The sequence below is a fragment of the Scyliorhinus torazame genome, chromosome 18 (genome assembly GCF_047496885.1).
Source record: "Scyliorhinus torazame isolate Kashiwa2021f chromosome 18, sScyTor2.1, whole genome shotgun sequence".
NCBI lineage: Eukaryota > Metazoa > Chordata > Chondrichthyes > Carcharhiniformes > Scyliorhinidae > Scyliorhinus > Scyliorhinus torazame.
The window spans coordinates 95,273,276-95,286,444 of NC_092724.1; the positions used below are offsets into that span (position 1 = coordinate 95,273,276).

Sequence of the window (13,169 nt, forward strand, 5' to 3'; positions counted from 1 at the left end):
GGAACTCATTTGGATGGATGTTGAGAGCTCAACCAGAAGATCATGAAGCATAAATGGGGGCTTTCAGCAACCGATGATCTGAGAGAGGGGACTGCAGCCGGGTGATGCCACGGAGGTGGAAATAGGAGGTCTTCGCAATAAGGTGGGGTTTGTCTTTGAAAGCTCACCTCTGAGTTAGACATGAGGTTGTGAACAATCTGGTTAAGCCTCATACAGTGACCAGAGTCGATGGCTAGGGAACAGATTTTGAGGAGGGGGCGAAAGGCAATGGCTTTGGTCTTGCTAATATTTAGTTGGAGGAAAGTTCTACTCAATCACATCTGGTTGGCAGTGAAGCAGTCTGATAATGTAGAGACTGCGGAAGAGTTGAGAGATGTGATGGTGAGGTAGAGCTGCGTGGCATCAGACATGTGGAAACTGACATCCAAATGATATAATTGAAGGACAGCATAGATGAGCAATGAGAGAGGCCAAGGACGGATCTTTGGGGGATACCAGAGGTAACTGTGCAGGAGCTGGAGTTGCAATAGAAGCCCTTGCAACTGATGCTCTGGTTATGATTAGATAGATAAGAAAGGAATCAGGTAAGAGCAGTCACACCAACTAGACAACAGTAGAGAAGTGCTGGAAAAGGGTAGTGTTATAGAGTGTTATTATTATGCATCTTTTTATTTAAATCCATTGCTGATGTCATCTGTAAGAGCTGTGTGGTAAGTTACCTGTTGTAGTTACCTGCAGTTCATAATTACTGTCATTAGTTCTAATTCTATTCTGTTACTGTTATTTTGATATTTAACTAGCTGTCCTCGCTTTTGAGTCCATACTGTATTTTAAACTTTATGTATATATTAAAGAAGATTAACTTTAACTTTAAGATTCATGCATTTCAACTACCTTTTTGTGGTCAACATGGCTATGTTTGGGTCTATCAGTGAGTTTGTGGAAGAGAACTGGACTGGATATGTGGAAAGGTCGGAACAGTTTTTCTGAGCAAACGGGATCGCAGGTGGGGCTAAAAGGTTCTCAATTCTCCTAAGTGTGTGTGGGGCAAATAATTACAAGCTAGTCAGAAAATTAGCTACACCACGGAAACCCCAGGGGACATTTCATTTGCAGATTTAGGTACACTCATTCAGAATCACCACATTCCAAAGCCATCAGTAGTTATACATTTTTTTAAATTCCATAATCATTTTCAGAAGACTGGAAAGTCTGTAGCTAACTTTGTTGTTGAATTGCGCCAGCTCTCTGAACACTGCGAGATTGGGGCAGTTTTGGGAGAGATGCTTCGGGACAGACTAGTTTGTGGCATTAACAAGGACAGCATTCAGCAGCGTTTCTGGGAGAAGCCACGCTTACTTTTAAAAAGCTCCAGAAGTTTCTCAGGGCTTGGAAATAGCTGCCAATAATGCAAAAGATATTCAGAAGACAAATGGCAGCACGCAAACAGATGCACTGCATCAGTTAGAAAAAGAAGCTGCAATTAAAAAGGTGAAGATAGTGGAGAGGAGTGTTTTAGACATGGAAGGTCACACTATTCGAATCCTTGTAAGTTTATGGATGCTCTTTGTCACCAGTGCAACAAGAAAGGGCATTAGCGAAGAAGTGCTAAGAGAAAGTCGAAGACTGAGCAGGGAACTTCAAATGCAAGGAAGTTGCAGTCAATGGTGCATCATTTGGAAAGCTCAGACAAGGCACTATTACGACATGTTCAATATGAGTGATGGGTGTGCAGAGCCTATTCATGCTATAGTGAATGTCGATTTGACAGAGAATCAAGATGGAGGTGGACACAGGAGCCTCTGCATCGGTAATCAGTGAGGAGACCTTGACGAAGATTTGGGGCTCTAAGCAGGCACCAGCCCTTACTCAGGCAGGAATCAAACTTCGAACATACTCCAACAAAGTTATACCATTGCTTGGGGCGTTAGTGGTAGATGATGCATATAACAGTCAAGAAGCAAGAGCATGGCTCCTGGTAGTAAAAGAGCAAGGGCCTAGTATACTAGGGCATGACTGGCTCAGGAAAATTCAGTTGAACTGCGATGAGATAAAGCACACAAAAGTGACAGAGGACGTCGTTCAGAAATATCCTGACGTTTTCAAAGATGAACTGGGTAAATTGTCGGACACTGAAGTAAAATTGTTTGTAGATCCTCATGCTACTTCTTGCTTTTTCACAGCAAGAACAGTTCCCTACACCATGAAAGGCAAAGTGGAAGAGGAGTTGACAGAATCACCAGTGTTAGTGCGAAGATCACAGCTTAGTCGCAAAGTTCCAGAAGACTGACATACAATTAAGGCATTAGCTTCATTGTATTTATGTCTTTAAGGGAGATTAAAATTTATGGGGGGGGGGGGGAGAAATGTTATAGAGTGTTATTATTATACATCTTCTTATTTAAATCCATTGCTGATATCATCAGTAAGTGCTGTGATGCCATTAGTTGTTGCGTAGTTACCTGTTATAGTTATTGTAGTTTAAATTTAACTGTTGTTAGTTCTAATTCTATTCAGTTACTGTTATTTTAATGTTTAACTAGCTGCTCCCGTTTTTGAGTCCATACTGTATTTTATTCTTGATTATTTTTATATATTAAAGAAGATTAACTTAAAACTTTAAGATTAATGTGTTTTGACCACCTTTTTGTGGTCAGGTTTCCATAGCTGGTGTGGTCGATAAGGCCAAAGGGTGCAGAAAGGATGAGGAGGGATAGTTTGCTCCAGTCATAGTCACATATTGATAAGGACTGTTTCAATACCATGGCAGGGTTGGAAATCTGACTGGAGAAATTCAAGCAATGGAGTTGCGAGGAAGATGGGTATGGGAGGACACAACAAGTTCAAGGACTCTGAAGAGGAAAGAGAGGCTGGATGTGGGGCAGTAGTTGGCGTGTTTTATTTTAGGAGTGTGGGTGGAACCCAAAGAGAGAAAGCCATTAATTATACAAGCTGACATGGGAGCCAGGAAGGAAAGATGTGTGGTCGGCACTGGGAAGAGAATTGATGGAGCAGGATTCAGGCATCATTGACAAGCCCAGCACAGAGAGGGAAAATGGGAAAGAACCTAGAGAAAGTTGCGAATTCAATGCTACAGCAGGTGATTTTATCAGTGAGCTAAGGGAAGGAAGGGATCTGAACAAAACAAAGAAGTCTATGAGCTACTTGCAATTGTTGTTGGAGGTGGGAAGAGTGGTTTAACGAAGATGGTATGTGGCGCAGAAGAGAAGCCGAGGGTTATCTTTACAATTTAGGATGAGCTTGGAATTTTGGAGCCATTTTAGCAGAGGACAGCTTTATCTGGTCCAGCCAGATCTGGCAGTGAATGGCTAAACTACTTGTCCATCATACACTGTCAAACCTTCTTCTCTTGGACATGAAGAGAGCAGAGATGAAGGCCACACCTGGAGAATGCCCAGGGTGAGAAAGAATAATAGTTTTCATGGGGGTGAGGGAAGCAAAGGCAAAGGGGAAGATGTAATTTTCAGGTTTGATTGCTGCAGAGCTAGTGAGGTACAAAAGTAGAAAATGCAAGAAATCCACAGTAAACCAGACAGCATCTGAAGAAAAGGAGAGGTTTTGATGACACTTTGTGCCACTAACCTTCATCAGAATGACAGTGCACATCCAAAACACCATCCCTGTCTCATCCCTCTACAGCCCGGATACCTTCTCAGCATTTTCTGGTTTTAATCCAGAGTTCCAACATTTGCATTTCTGCCTTTTTTATTTTATCCGACTGTAGATTTTCAGAATGTTCCTCGAGAGACCCAAGACTGAGAGGAGTGAATCTTCAAAGCAGTTGGAAATAAAAAACTGGAAGAGATGTAAATCAGGCTGCCAACCCATGAACACCATTGGCCAAAATCAAATTCTACTGTTGAGTGTGGAGGACAGAAATGTCCCACTGGAACACCACGGCGCTCTTCTGAAATGAGCATTAATGGAAGGGAATACCAGCCACTGTCTTGGCCTATGCCATCCAAAATGAAAAGTTTGAAACTCTTACTCATTACAAAATGAGGAACTAGGGGGCTGGAATTCTCTGGGATTCTGTTTTCCCGCTGGCAGTGCAACTCCACCCCTGGGTTTCCCAGAGGTGTGTGTCATGATATTCAAACGCACATCACAACACACACATCATGATAGACAGACCAACAGACCAATTAGCACACATAACACGACAGCCAATCACAGACAAGAGCAGACACAGTATAAGACAAGAAACACAACACCTGCTGGGCAGTCCATCTGGAGACAGGACAAGGCCAGGATCTCATTAACAAGACACTCATACAGTCACCACGTGCTGAGTACCAAGTCAGATGTGTAAATAACTAGTTGGAATAAAACTGCATTGTACCAATCGCAACCATGTTGGTTCGTCTGTACCTCAGAGCACCCAACACCACATGGTACCAGCGAGTGAATCGATACTTACCGGCAAATCTGCCATCCTGAGCCATGGACACCCACAACAAACCGCAGCCGTTGCAAGTCGCTGGGAACCTGGGCAGCAATTGGAAGCTCTTCAAGCAGCGATTCGAACTGTTCATGCGAGCCAACGAAAAACAGGGCGCCTCGGACGAAACAAAGATTGCCATGCTCCTCACTACCGCAGGTCAGCACGCCATCCATGTATACAACTCCTTGCTGTTCGCGGAAGGCGAGAACAAATCTAAATATGACACGGTCCTCCTCAAGCTCGACCAGCACTTCAACGTTGAGGTCAATGAAAGCTTTGAGAGGTATATCTTTCAGCAGCGCCAACAAGGTAAGGATGAGCTCTTTCAGCCCTTCCTGACGCACCTCCGCATACTCGTGCAGTCCTGCGGTTACGGCACCACCTCAGAGTCCATGATCCGGGACCAGATCGTTTTTGGCGTTGCCTCCAGTGGCCAACGCCAGCAGCTTCTAAAAATTAAAGGCCTGACCTTAGCATCTGCAGTTGAAGCCTGTGTCCTGCATGAAAATGCGACCAGCCGCTATGCCCAATTTCAGGCGACCGAATCGGCACGGAGGGGGTCCCAAGCGATCGAATCGGTAAGCCAGGCCGCCCACGAGGCCGAACGCATCCAGGCAATCGAGTTTCTCCCGGCCCGCGGCCCCGACGAGGGCGGCCGTTTCGCGCGCTTTTTGAGGCCTCCCGCGTTTGTGCGCGCCAAAACCTACGGCAACACTGAGGGACGTGCTGCGCAGGCGCGCCCGACGCAAGACCGAACTGCGCATGCGCAGTGGCGTAACGAACGCCATGACGTCATGACGTGCGGCAACTGTGGAGCTGCACATTTAAAAGGGCAATGTCCTGCAAAAACCCGACAATGCCTACGCTGTGGCAAGATGGGCCACTACGTTGCCTACTGTCGAGCGGCTCAACCTGTGGATCTTCCACATCTCCGACAACCTCGCAGACACGTGCGGACCATCCAGCCTCCACATCACGACATCTAAACCGACGACACAGATGACCAAGACGCCTTCCGTGTTGCGGTCATTGATGCGAACCGGGTCAACACCATCAATCCAGCCGATGAATGGAGTGCACCCTGACGGTCAACCGATCGCCGATCACTTTCCGCCTGGACACTGGCGCCTCCGCCAACCTCATAGCATGGTCAGCATTCTATGCCATGAAGGTCAGACCACCAATCCAGCCATCCCGGTGCAAGATGGTCGACTACAACGGGAACGTTATCCCAGCCATGGGATCCTGCCAGTTCCAGGTGACACACAAAACACACATGGCCACACTCTCGTTCGAGATAGTTGGCTCATCGAAGGACTCCCTGCTGGCCGCACAAGCATGTAAAGCTCTCCACCTTGTGCAACAAATTCTCTCTCTCTCTCCAGACGGCACGTCTGACTTCCCGGATGCAGAGTTAAACGCACAGCTCCAATCGCTCCTCGCCCACAACCAGGAGGCATTCGAAGGCATGGGAACACTGCCATACACCTACTGAATTCGCCTCAAACCGGACGCCATCCCGGTCGTTCACGCACCTCGCAGGGTTCCTGCGCCACTTAAAGACCGCCTCAAGCTGCAGCTGCAGGATGTCCAGGACCAAGGGGTCCTATACAGGGTCACGGAGCCCACGCCATGGGTCAGCTCCATGGTGTGTGTCAAGAAGCCCTCTGGCAAGCTCCGCATCTGTATAGACCCCAAAGACCTCAATAATAACATTATGCGGGAACATTATCCCATACCCAAATGGGAGGAGATCACCAGTGAAATGACCCAAGCGAAGATATTCACGAAACTGGATGCTTCTAAAGGATTTTGGCAGATCCAACTGGACCCATCCAGCCGAAAGCTATGTACCTTCACAACCCCTTTCGGCAGATTCTGCTACAACCGGATACCATTTGGCATCATCTCGGCATCCGAGGTCTTCCACAGAATCATGGAGCAGATGATGGAAGGCATCGAAGGGGTGCGCGTATATGTGGACGATGTCATCATCTGGTCCACCACACCGCAGGAGCACATACATCGTCTCCAACGTGTTTTTGCCCGCATACGGGAAAACGGCCTGCGCCTCAACCGAGCCAAGTGCGCCTTTGGCCAGACCGAATTGAAGTTCCTGGGGGACCATATCCCCCGGTCAGGGGTCCGTCCGGATGCAGACAAGGTGAGCGCCATCACAGCCATGCCGCAGCCGGCCGACAAGAAGGCTGTCCTACGCTTCCTTGGCATGGTCAACTTCCTAGGGAAATTCATTCCCAACCTTGCCTCCCACACAACGACTCTGCGCCACCTCGTCAAAAAATCTACAGAGTTCCAAAAAAGGGCTGGTCGTCCTTTGCGGCCTCGTATGGCTTCACACACGTGACGTCCAGCCCTCTGCATCCCCAGTCCAATGGAAAGGCGGAGAAGGGCGTTCACGTTGCCAAGCGGCTCCTCTGCAAGGCTGCTGCTGCCGGATCGGACTTCTACCTCGCCCTGCTGGCCTATCGCTCGGCCCCACTAGCCACGGGTCTCTCGCCAGCACAGCTGCTGATGGGTCGCGCCCTCAGAACCACTGTGCCTTCCATCCTGGCACTAACAATAGACCATGCTCCGGTACTGCATAGGATGCAACTGCAGCGCGATCGCCAGATGAGATCGTACGACACAAGGGCAACTGATCTTCCCTCCCTGGCCCCTGGAGACAATGTCCGCATTCACCTACCAGATGGTGGCTGGTCAGCACCTGCCGAAGTTCTCCGATGCGTGGCTGCCCGCTCGTTCCTGGTACGCATGCCGGATGGATCCGTGCGTAGGCGCAATCGCCGAGCCCTTCGCCTACTTCCACGCTCGCAATGGAACCATACACAGACGCCGTGTCCTCCACTGGTTCCTGATAGCGACTTCGTGGAGCTGCCATATACCATGCCCTTTCTATCGCCGTCCGTGGCCAGGCTCGCACCTCAGCCGGTGGTTCTCGACCCACCCTTGAGGCGGTCAACCCAAATTCGTCGCCCACCTACTAGACTGGACTTATGAGACTGTTCACACGTCACATTTTAGCAACTACTGTATTGTAACATGTCACTGTTTTATCGTTCCAGGCCTCGTTTGATCGGTCCAAATTTCAACGTTCTTCTTCTTTTGTTATGGTACAACCTCGTTAACATGTCACACCTGACATCGCCCCTTGTATATAGTTACGCCACATGTACATGCTGTAAATATCACGCACACACACCTTTAGCTGCACTCAGGACACATTTATATTTATAACCACGTAGGCACATAATCTTGTAAAAAAGGGGGGATGTCATGATATTCAAACACACATCACAACACACACATCATGATAGACAGACCAACAGACTAATTAGCACACATAACATGACAGCCAATCACACACAAGAGCAGACACAGAATAAGACAAGAAACACGACACCTGCTGGGCAGTCCATCTGGAGACAGGACAAGGCCAGGACCTCATTAACAAGACACTCACACAGTCACCACGTGCTGAGTACCAAATCAGATGTGTAAATAACTAGTTGGAATAAAACTGCATTGTACCAATCGCAACCGTGTTGGTTCGTCTGTACCTCAGAGCAGTGTGGGGTGGCTTCAATGGGAAAACCCATTGACAAGCGGTGGGAAGAGAGAATCCTTCCGCCAGAGACTGGCACGCCATCGACAATCACGCAGCTGGAGAATCCCACCCTATATGTCAAGATCTTTTAATCGTTAACTCTGAAAACAATTCACAAACAAAATTATTTTGCGAATACACAGCATAATACCAGAGAAGAAGGTTGCCTGCCAATTTTAATCAATTAAATTAGAATCAGGCAGAATCTAAAATGGGTGGGGTATCTTTTCTGTCGGCTTACTGCCCAGGCAGTGATAGTGAATATTAGTGCCAGAATCTATTGCAGGTTGATTTGGTTCCCTTCACAACTTTGGAGTTTCACAGTATTCATGTCTCTTTTCCGAAGATGTTTTAAGTTAATTTATTGTAGCTCAATCATTTCTCAAATTTCATAGCTGTGGCACCACTGATGGGAGGTACCCATTGCCAATAACCACTGACATGATACTTGTGATTATTCAGTCCTTACAATATTAAATCGACAGGCTCTCAATGAGCAGATTTAGGATTGAACCCCATTCTCAGTTATTAATCAGTTGAGTACGAGGCACTCTGTTTTTTCCCCCCCCAATCTCCACCAGAGTAACTTGGCGAGAAAGAGGATGCTTTGACCCAGTGATTGTTCGGAATTTGGGGAAGGAGAATCTCCCAGTGCTGACGGTTCCAGTGGTGGGTTACCTATGGAGCAATATTAATGATACTGAGGGATGTCAGGTTGTGACCTCCCGCTCTGCTGACTATGAAAGATGTTAGGAACGTAGGAAATGGTTAGGTCCTTAAGCTTGTTCCATCACTCATTCCATCATGACTGATCTGTATGTCAAATCTATCTATTGTAGAGGGGCATCTCCAAAATTGGAAAGGAAGATAATGGGAGGTTAATTTAAACAATTAGTGTTTGTGGTTAAAAAAAAAGAAACAACATAGCAATAGATAGTATGGCAAAACATGATTATAACTTCAGAAGGATATTTGGTGACAATTTATCTTTTTAAGTTACTCTTTCTGCACATATTTGCACGTGATTGTATTGAGCAGTCCCTTGTAAGACACAGCTAACTGAATTACAGTGCTACTACTAAAGTGTTGAGAGCTTCACAAAGCAACAGGCTGTATGTAGTCAAGTCTCTTTGGAAACGATTATGCCTGCACATCACTCATGATTATCACTTCAGGCATTCAGTGTCAAAGGAACTGCCCTGTCAACATTACTGAATGTGGGACTTGCAATAATTTTGCAGAAGAGCGTTTTTTTTTCATATTGAGATAAATAGTGTGCACAAATAGATGAAAATTGCCTTGGGCTCTGTATTAGTGAGGAAAAGGTTTTATTTCCACCAAACACATCATGAAAGCAAGGTGCCCAATTGAAAATGAAAAATTTTAGGCCCACTAATTTTAGGCCTCACATATTTTTGTCCAGTTTTAAGCTTTGTCGATTACACTACAATCTGTGACAACATCGTTTTTTGATAATTGTGATTAATAAAAGATGCATAGAATCCTCAAGTGACATGACTTTTGACAGTCAGAGTTCGAAGTCCTTAATCTTAACCAACCAAGACCGAGCAAACTTCATATTTGCCTTGTGACTTCAAGTTATGGCTCATGGGGGGGCTGGGACCTTCTTCGAGTTATCAGCCCCTTAAGATATTGGATCGTCCACTGATGAATTGATTCTAAGTTTTTGAAAGCTGAGGGAAGGAGACTAGAAGCCACATTCAGGGCATTTTTGTGTCACCAAATCATGGTCACATATGCCATGGGGCTAATCATCGCAGTGCTCAAGTCCCCACTGATCACTTACAGATCTTAATGGATCCCTGTGAGGCCAAAATTGATATGTTTCGCACATCTGAACTACTAGAGGTGGGTGCCCTTTTGTTTTCTGTAGGCTGCTTTTGACACTGAATAATTACTGGAGTTATTCTGCAGGAAATTTGCTCAATTGTGCATGGCAAAAATAACAGCTAGAAGAAAATGTCATTGTTTTGAAATCTAAATGATTTTTGTTTGATGTCTTGCCTCTGTTTAGAAGCACAGTGTAAACCTTATTACTCTGACTATTCGCCTGCTCGGCTTTTCGTCCACAAAATGTGCACGAGTCATTACTTGGATCTGTTCATCACTGTAGTGATTGGGCTGAATGTAATCACCATGGCAATGGAACATTATCAGCAGCCAAAGGTAAGGATGGTTATTTTGTAATCAAACTAGAAACAGGAAAATGGCATTGGTCACAGTACTGAAGCTGACCGCCTCCAGTTTCCTAATGCAAACTGCATTTGAGTAGGTAAGGATTGGCAGGCGATATGACTCCGAGCCAACAAATTGCAACTCATGCTCGGGACTGAAGGGTGTGAAAAGTCTTCATGGTGTTGTTGCTTGCTTGATGTAATTGAGGGATCGTTTAACAACGCCAACTCCCCACTATTCAAGTTCCAGTTTCAAAAACTTCATAATCCCCTCCGTGTCCCAGCAGCTCCTCCATTTCTCTATCTTAAAAACAATCAGGAGAAGCCATGATTTCTGTGAATTAACGTTTAAATGCCCAAACCTCAGCTCATATCAAAAATACGTTTGCCCCAATTTTACACCCATATTTGCTACGAGCACGAACGGCCACGTGGGGGCAAAATATCACGAGACTCCGAAAAACAAGAATTTCACATGCGAGATCTTATTTTCCGATTCTCCCAGCCCCCTCTCCCCTTTGCTGGTGACGCAACAAAAGAACCGCGTTCCAATACATTTAAATAATTTTGGCGGTCTTCCTCGCCATATTATTTCCACCCCGCATATCAGGAATTTCTCCTTTCTAACTTGGAGGCAAGGGTGCTGTCAGTGTTGACACCTAGGGATGTGGAGCTAATGGTTATCAATATATCTTGGTGATATTATTAAACATAATATATTGTTTAATTATTGGATTAAATTGTGAATACTCCAAGGGAGCAAGAACAACAGTGAATGGTTAAAAAGTAATGGAGTTTTGAAAGAAAATAAATCAATATGTCACAGTAATAAGCAGATTCAATATTAACTTTCCAAAGAGAAAACTGAGGGGAAATATTAAAAAGCTACAGGGAAGAAGTAGGAGATTGGGATTCGTTGGATAACTCTACTAAAGAACAAACAACCAAACGGACCCCCCCCCCCCCCCCCCCCCCCCCACCCAGTGCTGTATCATTCTATGTCAAATATAAACTGGTATCCGCAAAAGGACAAAAATTGTTCTCATTTAACATTTTACCTTTAATCTTAATCTCTAATGTTCTCAGGTTCTGGACGAGGCCCTAAAGATCTGTAATTACATCTTCACGATTATCTTTGTCCTGGAGTCTGTATTCAAACTGCTTGCCTTTGGTTTTCGCCGATTCTTCAAGGATAGGTAAAATACCAGAGCAATACCGGAGTTATGGGGTGGCGGGAGAGGGGGGGGGGGGCCATGCGGGATCAAAGCTTGTTTAATTGTGCGACAGTTTGTTTTTGTTTTGTCGGTACAGAGGAGAGACAATTAGATTCACCCTCATTATCTTTTGTACCTTGTTTAATTGGAGCAGCTATCGCAAAAATACTTTCTCATGTCCAGAGATACTATAACCTCACATTCAGTATGTTTTGTGCCGTAACATTGTAATGTTTCCCCAATAATTGCCCCAACTATTCCCAGGCAAGCAGTGCAAGCAGGGCAGACATATGCCTTGCAACAGATACTCAATCTATCGATTGACAAAAACATTAAAAGGGAGCTCAACTGTTGCACGAAATAATGATGAATTGCACCTATTTTGTCATTTAGCATTCAGGTTTCACATCATCACGGAGTCAAATAAGGAGCAGTTTAACTTCCCAAAACACAGAAATGTTAATGGGGGTGAGACAATGGCCTTGAAATGTGGCTGGTAGACTGAACAACAATGCTCTGCTCTCTGCTGCTTTTACAAAGGCTGACCGCTGACCAAAGCCACCTACCTGTTTCAGGCAGTGGGTCACCTTTTAATCAGCCTATGACCCAGATTGCAATTTAAGGGCAGAACTGGCGCAAAGAGGTGCTAAAAGAAGGTGTCTTCCCAATTATTTGTCAGAGTCCAAAGGAAGACAAGTGCTCCACCAGCACCCCAAACGCAGACAGATTGGTTTCCACGACCATGACCCCAGCCCTTATCCATTCCTACCTTGTTAGCAGCCGAGGCCACATAGAACATAGAAAATACAGCACAGAACAGGCCCTTCGGCCCACGATGTTGTGCCGAACCTTTGTCCTAGATTAATCATAGATTATCATTGAATTTACAGTGCAGAAGGAGGCCATTCGGCCCTTTGAGTCTGCACCGGCTCTTGGAAAGAGCACCATACCCAAACTCAACACCTCCACCCAACACCAAGGGCAATTTGGACATTAAGGGCAATTTATCATTGGCCAATTCACCTAACCCGCACATCTTTGGACTGTGGGAGGAAACCGGAGCACCCGGAGGAAACCCACGCAGACACGGGGAGGACGTGCAGACTCCGCACAGACAATGACCCAAGCCGGAATCGAACCTGGGACCATGGAGCGGTGAAGCAATTGCGCTATCCACAATGCTACCGTGCTGCCCTTAAGAACAAATAAATCTACACTATATCATTTTACCATCATCCATGTACCTATCCAATAGCTGCTTGAAGGTCCCTAATGTTTCCGACTCAACTACTTCCACAGGCAGTGCATTCCATGCCCCCACTACTCTCTGGGTAAAGAACCTACCTCTGATATCCCTCCTATATCTTCCACCTTTCACCTTAAATTTATGTCCCCTTGTAATGGTGTGTTCCACCCGGGGAAAAAGTCTCTGACTGTCTACTCTATCTATTCCCCTGATCATCTTATAAACCTCTATCAAGTCGCCCCTCATCCTTCTCCGCTCTAATGAGAAAAGGCCTAGCACCCTCAACCTTTCCTCGTAAGACCTACTCTCCATTCCAGGCAACATCCTGGTAAATCTTCTTTGCACCTTTTCCAGAGCTTCCACATCCTTCCTAAAATGAGGCGACCAGAACTGTACACAGTACTCCAAATGTGGCCTTACCAAA

The 13,169-nt window shown here is 45.8% G+C and overlaps 1 protein-coding gene across 3 annotated transcripts in view; it reads left to right on the top strand.

Annotated features, from left to right (window-relative positions):
- cacna1g (calcium channel, voltage-dependent, T type, alpha 1G subunit) overlaps window positions 1-13,169 on the top strand; it is a 541,990-nt gene that overhangs the window by 456,589 nt on the left and 72,232 nt on the right. For all 3 annotated transcript variants that reach the window (XM_072483051.1, XM_072483052.1, XM_072483053.1), the window contains exons 25-26: window positions 10,126-10,277; window positions 11,372-11,481. In XM_072483051.1, the coding sequence (XP_072339152.1) occupies window positions 10,126-10,277; window positions 11,372-11,481 (262 nt within the window). The remainder of the gene's footprint in view (window positions 1-10,125; window positions 10,278-11,371; window positions 11,482-13,169) is intronic.